Source organism: Gekko japonicus, unplaced genomic scaffold, assembly GCF_001447785.1.
Source record: "Gekko japonicus isolate JY-2015 unplaced genomic scaffold, Gekko_japonicus_V1.1 scaffold382, whole genome shotgun sequence".
NCBI lineage: Eukaryota > Metazoa > Chordata > Lepidosauria > Squamata > Gekkonidae > Gekko > Gekko japonicus.
Genome location: NW_015168662.1, coordinates 1,136,929 through 1,153,598, shown reverse-complemented (window position 1 = coordinate 1,153,598; position 16,670 = coordinate 1,136,929). Strand labels below are relative to the sequence as shown.

Below are 16,670 nucleotides of genomic sequence, written 5' to 3'. Positions count from 1 at the left end.
AAAATCTAAAAATACTGATTTGTGTGTGTGTGTGTGTGTGTGTGTGCACCCCTTCTATCCACACAACTCAGCTTGGTCTGGCGCACTGCACAACTGGGCCCAACTGCTATGCAGCCTGACCAGTCTTTTTCTTGGGAAGATGCTGTTGGGGTAGAGTAGGAGAGAAAGCTGAAGGTAAAGGTACCTTAGTGTATATGAAGGAGAAAAGGAAGCAGGAAAGGGGGAGAGGGAGTTGCCAGAGAATGGGGGAAAACAGTGGCAGAGGGGATATGAAGAAGATTGGATTTATACCCCGCCCTTCACTCGGAGTCTCAGAGCAGTTTACAAACTCCTTTCACTTCCCCTCCCCACAACAGACACCCTGTGAGGTAGGTGGGGCTGAGAGAGCTCTTTCAAGAGCTGCCCTTTCAAGGACAGCTCTTGTCAGAACTATGGCTTGCCCAAGGTCATCCAGCAGCTACAAGTGGATGAGTGGGGAATCAAACCCGGTTCTCCCAGATTAGAGTCTGTTCACATAACCACTACACCAAACTGGCTTTATGGGGGGAAAGAGATGTTCCCCTTGCAAGTGGATTACCCACTTGTTTGACCTGAATTGTCTACACTGCCCTCATCTTTCCTTGTTTAAAAATGTAAAACCCTTTGCTCTGCCCACCTCTCCTGGTACATCCCCCAAAGATCATTGTGCTCAGTGGATAACAACTTATTGGTGATCCCTGGCCCAAAAAGTATCCAGCTGTTGTCAACCAGATCCAGGGCTTTTTTGGCCTTGGCCCCGGCCTGGTGGAACTCTTTGTTGAATGAGACCTGGGCCAGGCAGGATCTGGTGCAATTCCACAGGGCCTGTAAGACGTAGATGTTCCACCAGGCCAATGGCTGAGGACAGCAATGGTTTCTGTCAGGACTGGCCTCCTCCCCTCTTCCTTTCCCCCCTCCCTGGTCTGCTGTTCTTTATTTGCTAATGGTATGTCACTTACTCCCTCTCTAGATAAGGGGCATTATGCCATGCTTTTTGTTATGTGCCATCAAATTGATCAAAACAGTATTGTAAGAGTTGTTTAATAGTTTTAGTTTTATGAATGTTGTTATCCACTCTGAACCCTGTTGTACAAGGGAGGCAGGCTACAAATCGAATGAATGAATGAATGAATGAATGAATGAATGAATGAATGAATGGCAGATAAGACAGCTTAAAGGAGTTTTTTTGCTTTTATTGTTTTAGGAATGAGTAATTCTGATGTAATGGTAGCTCTTCAGCGGGGTTACCGTATGCCACGCATGGATGGCTGCCCAATTGAGCTCTATGACATCATGAAAACTTGCTGGAAAGATAAAGCAGAAGAGAGACCAACATTTGAATATTTACAGAGTGTGCTCGATGACTTCTACACAGCTACAGAAGGACAATACCAGCAGCAGCCGTAAGAAAAAGAAGCTTCTGTCCCCCATTGACAATCTTTGGATAAGAAAATATGGTTAGGGCAGTTACTTTGGGTATGCTGGAATACCCTTATCACTTGTGGTTCCTGAAACTAAAAACTGCAGTTCAGCTGGAAGAAGATGAACAATGTAAATTATCATCATCCTGCTTAAGGTTAAAGTCCACTATTAATGCTTCCTTTGCGTTTTGCTTAAATAAACATCCAGATGAGATGAGCTTTGACTCAGAAGACAAAAGGGAAAGACAGCCACACCAATGCCAAACATGATGAAGGAACAACTGCAAACACAATGAACAAATGCAAGTTCATTATGGTAATCAGAACTTGCAACAAATGGCACAGCTATACCGTGCATCATAAAAAGGCCTGTATCCGGGCCAAATCTGATCTTGCACAGGAAACATCTGAATGTTCTCCTGGCAGAATGTGTGTCTTAACTGAACAGAAGCTTCAAGGGCTACACTTGGGAGTAGAAGAACAGTGGTAAGAAGGGACATGAGAAGGGAAACAGAAGCTACTTAACTTATTCCCTCCTGCTGTTTGTCTACTTAAAATTCCTACCTAATGTTTTACAGCTGTGTGAGAAAATATATGAAAGCTCTGTATCCCTTTACTCCTGTGGGGAGAAGATTAGCTGAGGTTTGTCTGCTGGTCATCATGGTTTAAAGCACAGAAATGGCTGTGGTATCACTCCCCCTCCTGTCTATCCTAAATACCAGAAGAGTTCCCTATTCAAAGGTTCAGTGTATGGAACTTGAAATACATTTTATAACTAATACAAGACCATTGCATGTGACATGTGGAAGAGTTTAAACTCACTTTGATAAAGGTAAATGGTTGGTAAAATCCTTTCTACTGATAGGGCTCATAAAACATTTCTACCAGAGACATTTTTTTAAATTACTGATAAATGTATCTTGCTGCAGTTGGTTAACAGTGCCAAAGAAGCTGCTTTCACTGTACAGCAACTTTGGAGTAGTTACTGTTCTCATTCTTAACTCTTTATATTTTGTCAAATGTAGTGTTACAAAAGGAACAACTAAAATGTAAATTTTGTCTCAGGAAGTATAGCTTGCTGTTTGTACAATCAAAGAGCTGATATATTTGCACACAGGCTTGGAACCAGTCTAAAGTCTCCATGCACAGAAGCCTGTCTTCCCAGCCTCCTCCTACCCATTGTCACCTGATATGCTGCTCCTGGAGAATTGTGGATTCCTGGCTACAACATGCAAGTGGAGTTGGGGAGGGGGGAATTTGCTGGGTGTAATGTTTGACAGGATCCAGCCCATTGTCTAGATCGGTAACAATTGCACTTGGAAAATCAGATTAGAAGTCTTCAGGGCTACAAGTTCGGGATTCAAGTCAGAAACTGGATGAGAGTTGACTTTTGGTCATTGTTACACTGTGCCTCTACTTTTTCCTCAGTCGGACTGTTTTCTCTTTATCATGATAAGAATGGGAAGACAATAGTATTAAGGAAATTCTTATTTACAAGCTGGTTGCTATAAGGAATATGATTCTGTTCAGTTGCGTGAACACCATTTTATATATAAACATGCTATTTACTATTTTTGAATGAAGGAGTCCATTTGGCAGACTGATACCCAGTATGCCAACCTGTAAATATTTACATGGCATGGTGATTTTAATAAATAAGCATTCTTGAAATTCCGAACTTAATAGATTCCCTTGTATGCTTTAAGTTGTTGCTACTCTTTAACTAATAAACCATGGGAACTGTAGTTTTTAAACACTAGAAATGCTAAAAACCAGTTATTTTTATAAAATTATTCAATTTATAATTTAAGGCTAATGAGGTAGATGGTAATAAAATTGAAATGTGACTTGGGTGATCTTTGGCCAGTCATTTATTAAGCCCAGTCTACCTCACTGTTAGGATACCACGGAGGAGATGAATGGCATAAAATACTTTCTCTATCAGTGCATGGGGGAGGGGCGTCAGCACAGTGAGATGCATCTGCTTTGCATGCAGAATGTCCCAGCTTCAATCCCTGGCATCTCCAGTTAGAAGGATCAGGTAATAGTGAGCTGAAAGATTTTCGCCTGAGACACTGGAGAGTTGCCGCTTGCTAGAATAGACAATGCTGACCTTGGTAGACCAGACTGGTGCTGTATAAGACAGCTTCCTATGGTCAGGGTAATAACTCTGTTGAGTTGAAAGTGACTCCATTACTTCTCCACCGTATTCCTTTTGATCCAGTATGAACAATTCCAACCTTAACCTTAGGGTTGCCAGGTCCCCTTTGGCATTGGCAGGGGTTGGGGGAGGAGGGTTGCCAGCTCCAGGTTGGGAAACTCCTGGAGATTTGGGGGTAGAGCCTGGGGAGGACGGGGACCTCATTGGGGTACAATGTCATACAGCCCACCCTTCAAAGCATCCATTTTCTCCATGGGAACGGATCTCTGTAGTCTGGAGATGAGCTGTAATTCCAGAGGATCCCCAGGTCCCACCTGGAGGCTGGCATCCCTACTTAAGCTCTCTGGCAAGCTAAATGTGAGGTCTATATAAAATGGAGAACCTGCTTCTAAGTGCTACGTGGCACAATTTAAGGCATCTTCAATTTTCAGTTGTTTGCTTTTCAAAGTCTGAAAAGCATTTACTCATCTGAACCTGAGCTAAGTTTTTTACAAGAGGGGCTGGTGGTTTTTCACGTGGCTTGCCTTTTCAGTAAAGCTTCTGAATAATTTAAAAACTGAATGTACGAGTCTGTCAGCCTCGATGGCAGAAGATATTCACAGCATGATCAGCCATGTTTCAACTACATAAAGGAATCTCTACATTTAAGAACCAGCATGACAAGCTGGAACTTTCCTGTGCACTGAGCATACATAATTTAACTGAAAACAAATAATCATCAAAGAATACTTCCCCCAACTAATTAACAACCCTAAACTTTCTGCAGACTAAGAATGGTTGTAGCAAGCTGGTAATATTCATCCTAAATCTAGATGTGGAACCTCTGAGGTGGGCAACGTGCCAAAAGTTAGCAACAAACTATATTTCAAAATATACTGTATCATCATCCCTTATAGATCTAGTATCAGGCTACTGTAAATAGTTTTGACACATGAGAAATTCTAGATGCAAACTGGGAAATTTCGGGAACAGCATGTGCTATATGATTCAATTTGAGAGAACAGTAGCATAGTAAAAGAAAAGATGAAAATTTCATATAGCTTAGGCTAACGTCAGAAGGCAGAGGCACACACAAGATAGGGATTGGTGATTAATTGGTGGTTTCCTAATGGATGAAACCATACTATGAATGTAAAAACTTCACTTTGTTTAATATTTAAAAGTGTTGCTGTCACTTCAGCCATAACTGTCCTTTTAGCACAATAATCTTATAATCTGTTCTTCATTTGGCTATAGTATATATGCTGCCTGCCACCTGTCTTTAACAAAGAACCTGATATCATATAGTCTTGATAGAGGTTGCCCAAGCCCTGAACAAGCTGTGCAAACATGCCTTCAGTACATAAATCACTTTTCTTTTTCTTTATCAGTCCTCTATTTATGGTTGAAGGAATAGGCAGCATAGGAGTTGAATATATGGTCCTAGCTTTTCTCCCAGTTTTACTCCAGTGTTTCCACAGGCTGGGAAAGTAAGCTTATACAGTTCTGGGAATTAAAGGTGATTGATAACAATCTTAACCTGGATTCAGAAATCCATGCATTTCTAAATGTTCTCAAAATGTCTCATTGGTTTAAACCTTAAGACTTCCTTACATACCAACAAACACTCCACTGTTCCAGGTTATATTTATGATCCAAAAGCATCTGCCTCGTGGCTTCTAACCATGCATAATGATGCCATAGCTCAGATCTACTTAGGCCTGTGACATTACATTAATCACGTACCGGAACACGCAAGGTCAAATCTCATCTCCTGTGGCCCACTAGACAAAGGGCTTTCGGGCTGCCAAGCTCTCCAGAGCTTTGCAAGGACACCTGGAGACTGGATCAATACTGTTAGCCAGAGGTAATTTCGCGGGGGATCGCAGTTCCCCCGGGTGAGGTACGCGGGGTGGGGCACATGACGAAGCCCCGCCCCCTGCTTCCGGCTGCCCCGCTTCCGGTCCTCATTCAGCCAGGAGGAGGCAGGAGAAGAGGGAGGGTAAGTTGCTTCCTCCCTGCCTCTCCCCACTCCTGCCTGCCTGGGGTCAGGGAGGGCCTTCACAGGGTTTCCTTGCACTCCTGCCGGCCTTGCAGGTCCACCGCCGGGCCCCTCATGGGGCTCGGTAGTGGAGCTGCAAGGCCGGCGGCGGCAGCCAGGACTGTTGGGGGCGGGCTGTGTGGCCTTATGACACATGTCCGGTGATGTCAGGGGGTGTGGCCTTATGACACACTTCCGGTGATGTCAGGGGGTGTGGCATATGCTAATGAGTTATGCTAATGAGTTCCCCTAGCTCTTTTTCTACGAAACGACCCCTGCTGTTAGCTATAATCTCTTTAGTGTAGCAGTAGCTTAGTTTGTTCATACAAAAAATGCTGCATATTCTTTAAAATTTTTAAAGTCATTACCTCTACTGAAAGGACTGTCATCCAGTATATTATTTTTTCAAAAGGTGGCCAGACTTAAGGTTTGGCATCTCTATTATTTTATAGCACAAAACACCTCTGAATATGTTGATTGCTATTTTTCCTTTGATATCTAAATTTAGAATTAAGAATCATAAGAACAATTATACATTTTATGATCTGAGATATGAGAGATTATTTGTACTAACCTTCTTGTTTAAAACAGCAGTTGGTGAAAAAATAAGAAAAAATGCTGGCGATCACATAAAAAGGGTGGTGGATGCATCTCCTCTCTGATATTAGCTCCACTGTTCTCCTTGAGTGTTCAAACCATTTGATTACTATATACCATTAGTGACATGTGGTCCCCATCTGCAGCTGGTTTAAATCCATGTAGTGGTGCCACACAGACACTAAACAGATTTTTCAGCAAACTTGGGGGACTCCCCGGGTTTGCAGAAAAATATGAACATTTCCAAAATACACAGGGGGCAGTGGAGGCACAGACCAAATCTCTGCACTGGGTCCAGCAACAGCCACACAGCCGGCAGTCCAGGGCTCTGTTTTGGGCTGGCAGGAGCCCCACAACCTAGGAGTTGGGCTCAGCGTGTTGCCAGTGGCACAGTCCGGAAGCCACACTGGGCATGCTGCTGCAGGGCTGCAACCTGGGAGTCACACGAGGCCTGCTGGTGGCAGAGATGCAAGCCTGGGAGTTGCGCTAGGAATGGGCCTGGCAAGAAAGTGAGAGGGAAATCCCTCCATGAGTATTGCGGGCCAACACTTGTTCATTTCTATAACAGAAAGTAAAAGCACAGCAACTATTGAGAATAGCAGCATAACAGGAACCTACTACTCTCATATGAACCTATCTAACTGCTCCAGTCATCTTCAGTGGTCTCGCTAGACAGGCAACTCATGAAAAAGGTCTTCGTTGTGATGTCAAAATTTTTGGATCTCCTTTCCAGGGAGCTTTGTCTGTCTCCATCTATTGTTGTGTTCTGCCAGCAAGTGAAGACTTTCTTTGTCTTGGTGTTCTTTAACTCTTATTAGTCCTCCCCTTGTGCGTTTATACATGTTTTATTTGTTTTATATTTATATATTTGTATTTTAAATGCTGTTTTAATGTTTGGAATGTTTTAATGTTTACCACTGTGGGGGCCATGCATTGGGTGGAATGGCATGTTGGCACAGATTTTTTAAAAAATAAAAAGAAACTCATTGTTGAGGCACAAATGCAGCTGTTTGCATTCTGCCATTTTCTTTCCCTCCTGTAATAATGAGCAAATAAATGATAGAAAGATTTTTCTTGAAAGACAATGAGAGAAACAGGGTTATTGTTTCAACAACATAAAACTGCTCCTGCTAGATAGCCCTCTCCATTGTCCATGTCCTGCTCTCATTCATACACACACAGAGAGAGAGAGAGAGTGAGCCAACTGCAACTGAACAGGGACACCCAATTTAACTGTCATGACTATTAACCATTGATAGATTTGTCTTCTGTGACTTTATTATAGCAATCTTGTGACTGACAGGTCAAAGTCCTACCCTTTCTCTGCCACCTACCAATTTTCTTTAAATGTTGCTTGGAATGTGCAGTGAGTCAGTAACAACCAGCAGAAATCTTAGAAAACAGAAAGCAGATTGGAGGAAGAAGTCAGAGCAAAAAACAAGTTAACAGTCATTGTCTCTTCAGCCAGGGCTTGGTCACGAGTGAGGCAGGTTAGGGGGTCCTTGATTGTAGGAGATAGTAGCCCTGTTCACTTTTTACAATGAACACATCTACAGCCTACAGGTGTGTGTACCCCTGTTCGTTAGAAAGTGTGCATTCATTTTATCAATGAAACTGGGGGCTGGTGCCTGGGTAAATGTGGGGGTTTCAATGCATTCTGCTGTATGTGTCAAATGTAATGTGAGAATTGCTCAATGCATGTATAAAGAAAAGACACACCATACATGGACTGTATGCACATTCATTAACTTGTGAACAGAGCTACTGTTTGTGGCAAGCTGGTAGAGTTTGGTGTCTAGGACCCACTCACACTCAATGATTAGTTCTCATTCTTTAGTCTTCCAAGGTCACCTTTAGACTTCCTAAAGGATTAACTATGAAAATGTGAAAAAGAAGGGAAACAGAGGTAAAATCTTCAGAAGATCTTTTGATTATATAGTGTTACTTAGGACTCGTATACTAAATATAAGCCAAAAACTTGATAGAAGAATTGGGGATCATACATTCACTGATACACAAATCTCAACTTTGTATTTACATCCTAGGAACAGACTGATCAGGTAAAAAACTGGAAAATATTTATTAGTAAGTATATAAGAAAGGATTTTGACACATTCCTTCATACAGACAAAAAATGTTCAGTCATTGAATTTAACCTTTTCAACCTTCAACCTTGAATTTAACCTTTTCAACATGCTTGTATTAGTCATGAAATCAAGATATAAATCTGAATGTCAGCTTCATTTCTTAAAACTCATCCATGTAAGGTTTGCAAAAGGGGGGTGTGTTAAAAAGTACTCTCCTATTCTTGATGCCAAGTCTCTCAAATAATATAGGTGCAGAGAACCTGCTGCAATTTATATACTGCCAAAAAAGCTAAATACATAGCAATACGGTTTTCCTATCTAAAGAACAGAGAGGTAAAATTGTTTCTCTTCAAGTTATAGTGACATTTAGCCTGCCTTCATTGTTTTTCTCCTGTGATCTTCCATGATTACCCCCCCCCCCGCAATTTAATGTCTTGTTAGCCTCTGTAGTGACAAACACACCTAAAAAGACTGAAGCGATTCTTTTACTTTATGCACTGTTTGCTTACACATCACTGTAGGCGACCAATTAAGTTTTTCTGAGTCTTTGCTGTTTGTTTTAGGAACCTCAGCTACTGTATACTTAAGATTTGAAAAAAACCCCTTCTTGGATTTTCGATGTTTAAAATCGTCCACATTAAGAAACTTCTTGCTTTCATCTAGTTCTTTTTGTAGAAGAGATACTGTGGCTTCAAGTTCATGGACACGTTTAGCCCAGGTTTGGAGACCTTCAGTCTCTTGTTCCTATTGGAAGCATTGCATATACATTAGAAGGTTATTCATGAAATTTACTTAATCATACCCTTGGGCTACAATGAGGCCAGTTTTTAAAAAAAAAAATCATTTACATATTTATAGTCTGCCTTTTCTCACAGGGACCCATGGCAGATGACACATAGAGAGTCAGTACAATCGACAAAACAGGACATTCAATAACCAATGCATTAGGATTGTAGAAGTCTGGAACCACTAGAGAGAATGAAGCATAGCATAAGTCTTCACGTAACACAGCAAATGATACAGAATTACATAAATAGGATCCTACTTACAGTAAGTATAGATTGCAGTATAGATCTCAGTCCTTAGTCATTTATCCAAGCAAGTTTGTACAGGGCAACCCTATTACTGGTGTAGAAAAGATCTTTTGAACAGTTCGTTTTTGCACAGTTTGTGGAAAGCCAGGAAAGTGGGAGCTTTCCTGACCTTTTCAGGCAAACCACACCACAAGGCGGGAGCCACAACAGAAAAAGCACACGTTCAGGCAGTTGTTGGTTTCCCCCATCTGCAGGTTGGCACTTGGCACCTGCAGAAGCCCTTGCTGACTTGAGTGAATGGTCTACCTGGATGTTTGGAATACTACCTTGGAATACAGAGCATTGCAGAGGCCAACTTGAAATTAGTAGTTGCAGGGCTTTCTTTATTTGCGTATCAAGGAAAAGATACTATGGCTGCGGTCACACGGAACATTAGCCATGCGAGTCAGACGGAAGACATGCGGGTTTTCCAGGCGCGATCTCACCGGCACATCTGGGAAGTGTAGCACTCCCGTGGCTCAAACGAGGCTTCCTGCCGAAACCACGCGGCAAAAAACTAGTACCTCCGAGGTACTAGTTTACGGAAACCGCGGGGCAAGGGCGGGCGTCTGATCGCGTTTCCGGTGGCATCCGGCGCCCGCCCATGTTCCCTGGCGAAAAAGTTTTTTTTTCCTTCAAGTCTTTGTGGATGCGCAAAAGCACACAACGGAGCATGCGCAGTCATGGTGTAAACAAAAAAAAACCTTCCAGTTTGCCGCACCGCGCACTTCGTTTTTGCGCGTGGGATTGTCCTGCGATCGGCACCTCTCCTTTCCCACGGAACCTCCACAGTACCTCCACGGGAGGTCTGATCAGGTAACCGCGCCTTAGTTTGCCCCGGGGCAAACTGCCACACTTCCCCCCCGCGGTTTCCTGCCCGTGTGACCGGGACCAAAGGTATCTATTTACTATGGTATCCAGTAATCTATTTACTCGTGATATACAACTCCTGCTATAGTTGAGGTTATTCTGAAATACTATATAATATACCTCAGCTCCCTATTAAAATTGTACAAATCAATGTATAACAATGATACAATGAGGGGGGAGGAGATTGGATTTATACCTCGCCTTTCACTACACAAAGGAGTCTCAGAGCGGCTTACAACTCTTTTCCCTTCACCACCCCACAACAGACACTGTGAGGGAGGTGGGGCTGAGATAGCTCTGACAGAGACTGCTCTTTTTCAAGAACAGCTGTGCCAGAACTATGGTTTGCCCAAGGTCATCCAGCAGGTGCAAGTGGAGGAGTGGGGAATCAAACCCGGTTCTTCCAGATTAGAATCCGCACACTTAACCACGACACCAAACTAGGATGCCAGAAGCATTCTGCTAGTTGAACAGAGTCATTTTCTGTCTTTACCTTCTTCTTAAAAGCAATGATGGAGATCTGGTAACCAGCACGGGGGCGGGGGGAGATCACATGAGGCTGGAGTGAGGAGGAAGAAACTGGCAAGGTTACAAAAGTAAAAGGGGTAGACAGAGAGGTTGGTAAAGTCCATTCCAACAGTGGCTCAATTCAGACTTCATGGAAAACTGGTTAGTGTGATTGTCTGAATCCAGGACACTCCACTCTGCCAGGAAGTTCATTTATTAACCACAGTTGATGTTAACTGTGGTTTAATGTGATCTCTCAACTCTGATGTGGTATAATGTGATCTCTGACGCAGATATGTTGGTTTAAACCTGACCTGTTCTCTGGTGATACCCTTCCAGGATACAAAGTGATAAAACCAACAAATGCAAACTACGGTTTGAATGATTGTCTGAAAGCTAAATTCCAGTTTCAGAAAATAATAAAATCATGGTTTCCCCATGATGTCTGACCTAAGCCATACATAGTAAAAAAGCCACTACTGAGCAGCAGAAAATAAAATCAAATCCAGTAGCCACAGTCAAGTAAAAAAAGTAATATTAAACAGACTACTGACCACAGAGTAGCAACAACAAGCATATATGAAGAATTAAACAGTGGACATAGTAACAGTAAAACAAAAACAATCAAAGGTAAGTACACAAGTCTTATACCTCAACAAATAGTAAATACAGTAAATGCCTTGGCAATAACAAAGTCTTAACATTATCCCAGACCTTTTCCACATGCTTGAGTTACTCCTGATTTTCTTGGGAGTCATTCCACAAGCACTGGAATTAGTTTGGGCAGGGTTCTTCTGCATGTCTGCCCCCCTGTGCATTTTTATAGTTGTCAAGTCAGTTTATTTTCTTCTGCACATGGCTTAAATAATTTTCAAGGGAGGGTGCTGTCTTCATTGGTGTCATCTGTGGTATCACAGCACCTTCTCTTAATTTTTTTAAAGGCCCTGAAATACTGATATACTGCTGCATTGTTGTAACAATAGTTTAATCAGGTTAACTGAATTTCCAAGCTTTCATTAAAAAAATAAGTCCCTAGTCTCTTCCCTCACAGAGATATAAGTACAAGGCAAATCTCCACAAAGGAAATGACTGAAGAATTACTTTTTAATGAAAAAGCTGGGAATTTAGAGAACCCTCAAACTATTATTACAACATTACAGCATTATATCAATATTTTAGGGCCTTTTTAAAAAATGAAATCACTTGTCTTGGGGGGGGGAGCAAGACTGGTTTAGTGATGACAAGCATCCAATAATTGAAAAGTGAGCTGGAGGTGGCTGGAAAAAATGCACATTACACACTAGAAGAAAGTCAACTCAAAATTGGCTTCCAGAAAAACATCAGGATACAAGTGGTCTTAAAAGAGCTGAAAAAAACTGAGGGGGGCATAACATGAAAACTAAAGGCACAAAAATTCATGTGGAAATTGGGATAAACTGAAACAGTATGGCACCAGAACCAATCAGTTGGGGGGGGGGGGGGAAAGCTTTTTGCCATGCAGAAAAGCCCTAGAACAAGTGGTGGCTGGCCAACTTCAGAGATTCTGGAATGAAGTGGATTGCTTAGATCCATTCCATCTGGTTTCAAGCTTTGTTATGGGACTGAAATGGCCTTGGTTGCCCTGATGGATGACATGAACTTGGAGATGGCCAGGGGGAGTGAGACCCTATTAATTCTCCTGGACCTCTCAGTAGCTTTGGATACCATTAATCATGGTAACCCTCTGGATAGCCTTTCGGGACTGGATTGGGAGGCATTGTTCTGTGGTGGTTCTGGTCCTGCCTTGAGGGTAGAGTATGGTGCTGAGGGACTGCTGTTCTGCCCCCTTGGCCTATGGGGTTCCCCAAGGTTCCATCTTGTTGAAAGAGGGACATATATGGAAAGCCAATGGGAGAGGTCATCCGACGATTTAGTCTGAATTGCCACCAATATGCAGCTGACACTCAGTTCTATCTTGCGCTACCAGTAGATCCTAGGGAGGCTGTGGAAACTACAAAGCGGTGCCTGGAGGCAGTTTTGGAATGGATGAAGATTAACAAGATAAAGCGTAATCCTGACAAAACAGTGGTACTATCAGTGGGAGGAAAGTCTGACTCAGGAAATGGGTCATACCCTGCTCTGGAAGAGGTTGCACTCCCCTTGATGGGGCAGGTTCATAGCTTGGGGGTGGTCTTGGACCGAGGCCTCCTGCTGGATAAACAGGTGGCAGCAGTGGCCAGGGTGCCTTTCACCAGTTTCAGTTGCTGAGCCAGCTGTGACCCTTCCTGTACAGAAATCTGTCCTGCCCTGGTCACATCTAGATTAGATTACTGCAATGTGTTCTATGTGGGGCTGCATTTGTGGACTGTCCAGAAAGTATAGTTGGTACAGAATGCTGCAGCCAGAGTGTTGAGTGGAGTGGGTCATAGAGACCATATTACTCCAGTCTTATTCCACCTACACTGGCTTCCAGTTTCCTTCCATGCTCAATTTGAGGTGCTGGTATTGACCTTTAAAGCCCTGTATGGCTTGGGACCAACAAGGTGTTGTTGGGTGCCATAAGCTATGACTTACAAAACCCTATCCTTAGTGGTCATACTCTTCCCTTTCTGACCTAGAAGGCTCCCTGCAGCTGCGGGAAACCCGAGCAAGGAAAGAGAAGGCGGTTTAAACCTCCCTGCCTCCCCTCCAGGAGCTGGCTTGCTCGACCTCCCTGCAGCCGGGGGAAACCCGAGCAAGCCAAGGGAAAGGAAGGCGGTTTAAACCACCCTGCCTCCCCTCCAGGAGCCGGCTTGCTTGGAATTATGGAAATAAGAGAGATGGACAAATTAAATATGATAATGTTGGCAAAAGATGAAGACTTGTTTAAAAAAAGATGGAAAAAATTAGATAAATGGTTTGAATCAAACGTTTAGAGAAACTCCGAAAACTGATATGTACTGTGTATGATATAACTTGTATTGTAAAAATTTGAAAATAAATGGTTTTTTTAAAAAAAGGAAACCCGAGCAAGCCAAGGGAACTCCCCTCCCCCAATCAATCCCCACCACCCTAACTTACTCTGACTCGTGCTGGTGGCGGTGGCGGGGGTGAGCATGTGCTGGTTGCTGCTCCCCAGCCCCACTGAAGGCTTCTGGGGGTGGGGCTTGAAAGGCAGAAAATTGGAAGGCCAACTTGGAAGGCAGACCAATTTGAAAGGGAACCCTCCCTTCTCCTGCACTGCGGTAAAAATTGCTGCGCTGGCCGGGGTAAATTGGTGCAGCCTGGCGCAGCTTAAAGGGAACCTAGGTTATGTGGCTAAATCGTATTTTACTAGCCTGGTCAATTTAGTATGTCACCACTTTCTGTTCCTTTGTGATGCTAATGCTAAGAAATATAATGCAGTTACAAGCAGAATTAGAACTAGTCAAGCACAGTACACAAATGTTGAAATGCAGCTTTAAGAGAAACATGACCAACCTTGAACATGATCACTTGCTTCAGTCTATAATTCTCCTCAACCGTTTTTTTATAGACATCATTGGCCTCTTGTAACATTTCATTTAATTTTTGCATTTTCAGCTTCAGCGATTTGATTAACTGCAAAACAAGATGATTATTCTTATTAAAACATTGTAAATGTGAAGGAGAAATGGATATGGAACAACCCTCTTAAAAGGAATAGTATTAACTACTATTTATAATATTTTAACTAATAAAATAATATCAAATCTGATAGGTGGGGAAAATAGGATTCTAGCCCTTCCCTAATAGCCCAATATCCCTAATAGGTATATCTTGTAATAGGATATGTCATTTGAAAGACTACAGTATAAAATCTTCCACATATTTGCAGTTTTATGTGCAACTTAATAAACTCCACTTCTACCTTCCATTTGGTTACTATGCTTGACAACTAGCAATTACAGATAATAGGGATGCATTCAACAAAACAGTACCTCTGCTGGCTAGGTATTAACCAGTTGAGGAGTGGCAACTTTTGTTCACTTGCTCAGAGCTCCCCCCCCCCAAAAAAAAATATTATGCTAAAATGTTCTACTTACGGCTCATTGGATACAATCCACAAAGTCCAAGTGACTGTTGGTAATAACAAGGAAAGTTACCTCATCTTTCTCCTCACACTGCCTTGACAAGGTATCTGAAGCTCTCTGCATCATCATCTTGTACTTAACATCTGTAATAAAAAGGTTAAGAATATTTGTACCAGATGTTGGAGAATAGTAGAAACAACAAATGTAAAATATTGTCTTACCCGGATTCATTTCCCCCTCTGTGGTATCTGAATAAGGACTTTCCAAAGTAAAGGCATTGGACTCTCCAAACTTTAGTTTCAGCTGCTGTATTTTCATCTCTCGATCCTTGAACAATGACATAGGCTTTGAGAGTCTATACATCTTATCAATATTCTTTGATAACACCAAGATAGTTTCAGCCTCTTACCTGAAGCATTTCTCCCTCCTATGCCAAGAAAAACCTGTAAAAATTATGCTAACCTCATAGCCAGTAGTCCAATTGTCTTTAACTTTATTATTTCCTTAATAAAAATACTGCGCAAAGTATTTTAATTTTGTGCCAGTCTAAATAGGACTTCTGTACTAAAAGTTATTTAAAGCTTTTTCACATCTCTAAAGCCTTCTTGGTAGAATCCAGCTCATGCTGCTGGACAATCAGTCTTAGGTGACATCAGTCAATGTATTCATGCAGCACAGGCAATTCAAATACAGGAAGAGTCAAAACTGCCAAGATTGACAACTTGGGAAAAAAATCTCACAGCTTCCATCTCCCACCTTTTAATAGAATTCTTGGATACGATTTTAAAATGCCAATATCTGCACTGGTCTAAGTCAGCACAAATAGTTTTCTCAGAAGACGTACCTCAACTTTTGCTTGTTCAGCTATGAACTCTTCAACTGGAACATAGTGCTCTTCAATTTGCTCCATTGCACACATATATGCATGCTTCTTTATAGCCTCCTTGTACATTTCAAATTTACTCTCCAGTTTCTCTTCATAGCTTTCTTTCATATCTTCCAGGCGCTTACTGGATAGGGTTAGCAATGAGAATTACAGAACACTTTTAAGGGCTTAGTAAATATTACCCTCAATTGTGCTGCACAGGTCCTTCTGCTACATCAAAAGTCAAACTACATGACGCAATGGAGATCTGTGATTGGGTCATATATTCTTTAATGTTTAAAAGCAGCCCTGGGCGGGGGAGGGGGCAAATTTACATCACAGCCAGGGTGGCAAGGAGTTCAGTATTTATGCCCTCTCTTTCCCCTTGGCTCAAGGTGGCTGTAGCCCTTGTGAGAGTTTCTCAGCAGAAAAACCAGTCCTTTCACAAACTATTATTTATTTATAAAATGTAGTAATCTCTCCAGAGATTTCCTCAAAGCAGCTCAAGTAAATTACAACATGAAAATATAGAACATGCAGCAGCTTAAAAAGATAGTCCTCAGTCTAGAAATGATCCACAAAACTAGCTTTAAAAGATAGAAACAAAATGCTTTGGGCTGGCACTTAAAGGAGAGTACCTTAGGTAACTCCTTGAGCATCATGGGGGAGATCTTTTTTTTTTTAAGACCCCGGGGGGATTTTTTATTTTTTTAATAGTACTACATAAACTACAAAGAAAATAAGGGAAGGGGAACTACAACTAAGGAGAAAGAAAAGTAACCCACACTAAACTAAAAACCCAATACAATATACTTTGTGAGATCCTGTCTTTCTAAGCTTATGTGTTAGTTTATTATTTGTTATGAGAAGATTTCCAGAGCATCTCCTCCAGCTCTCTTCATAAGGGCAATTTTCAGAGTCCTTCTGCCTTTACATCTATTCTAATTCTCTCTAAAGTCTTGATGGCTTCTTAGACGTTCACTCGAAATTCTGCAACCCTCCTCCGTCTCAAAAGGGATAACACCGCCAATCTTAAGCCTC

At 42.0% G+C, this 16,670-nt stretch overlaps 2 protein-coding genes across 3 annotated transcripts in view; one reads left to right on the top strand and one right to left on the bottom strand.

Moving 5' to 3' along the window:
* Window positions 1-3,106, top strand: part of LYN (LYN proto-oncogene, Src family tyrosine kinase) — a 31,682-nt gene extending 28,576 nt beyond the window's left edge. For both annotated transcript variants that reach the window (XM_015415270.1, XM_015415269.1), the window contains exon 12: window positions 1,223-3,106. In XM_015415270.1, the coding sequence (XP_015270756.1) occupies window positions 1,223-1,425 (203 nt within the window). In that variant the 3' untranslated portion in view covers window positions 1,426-3,106. The remainder of the gene's footprint in view (window positions 1-1,222) is intronic.
* A 5,660-nt stretch (window positions 3,107-8,766) lies between these two features.
* LOC107113875 (kinesin-like protein KIF20A) overlaps window positions 8,767-16,670 on the bottom strand; it is a 26,314-nt gene continuing 18,410 nt past the window's right edge. Inside the window, exons 14-18 of the mRNA XM_015415268.1 lie at window positions 15,609-15,770; window positions 14,986-15,091; window positions 14,837-14,907; window positions 14,193-14,312; window positions 8,767-9,048 (exon numbers count right to left, since the gene is read on the bottom strand). Coding sequence (XP_015270754.1) covers window positions 8,767-9,048; window positions 14,193-14,312; window positions 14,837-14,907; window positions 14,986-15,091; window positions 15,609-15,770 — 741 coding nt within the window. The remainder of the gene's footprint in view (window positions 9,049-14,192; window positions 14,313-14,836; window positions 14,908-14,985; window positions 15,092-15,608; window positions 15,771-16,670) is intronic.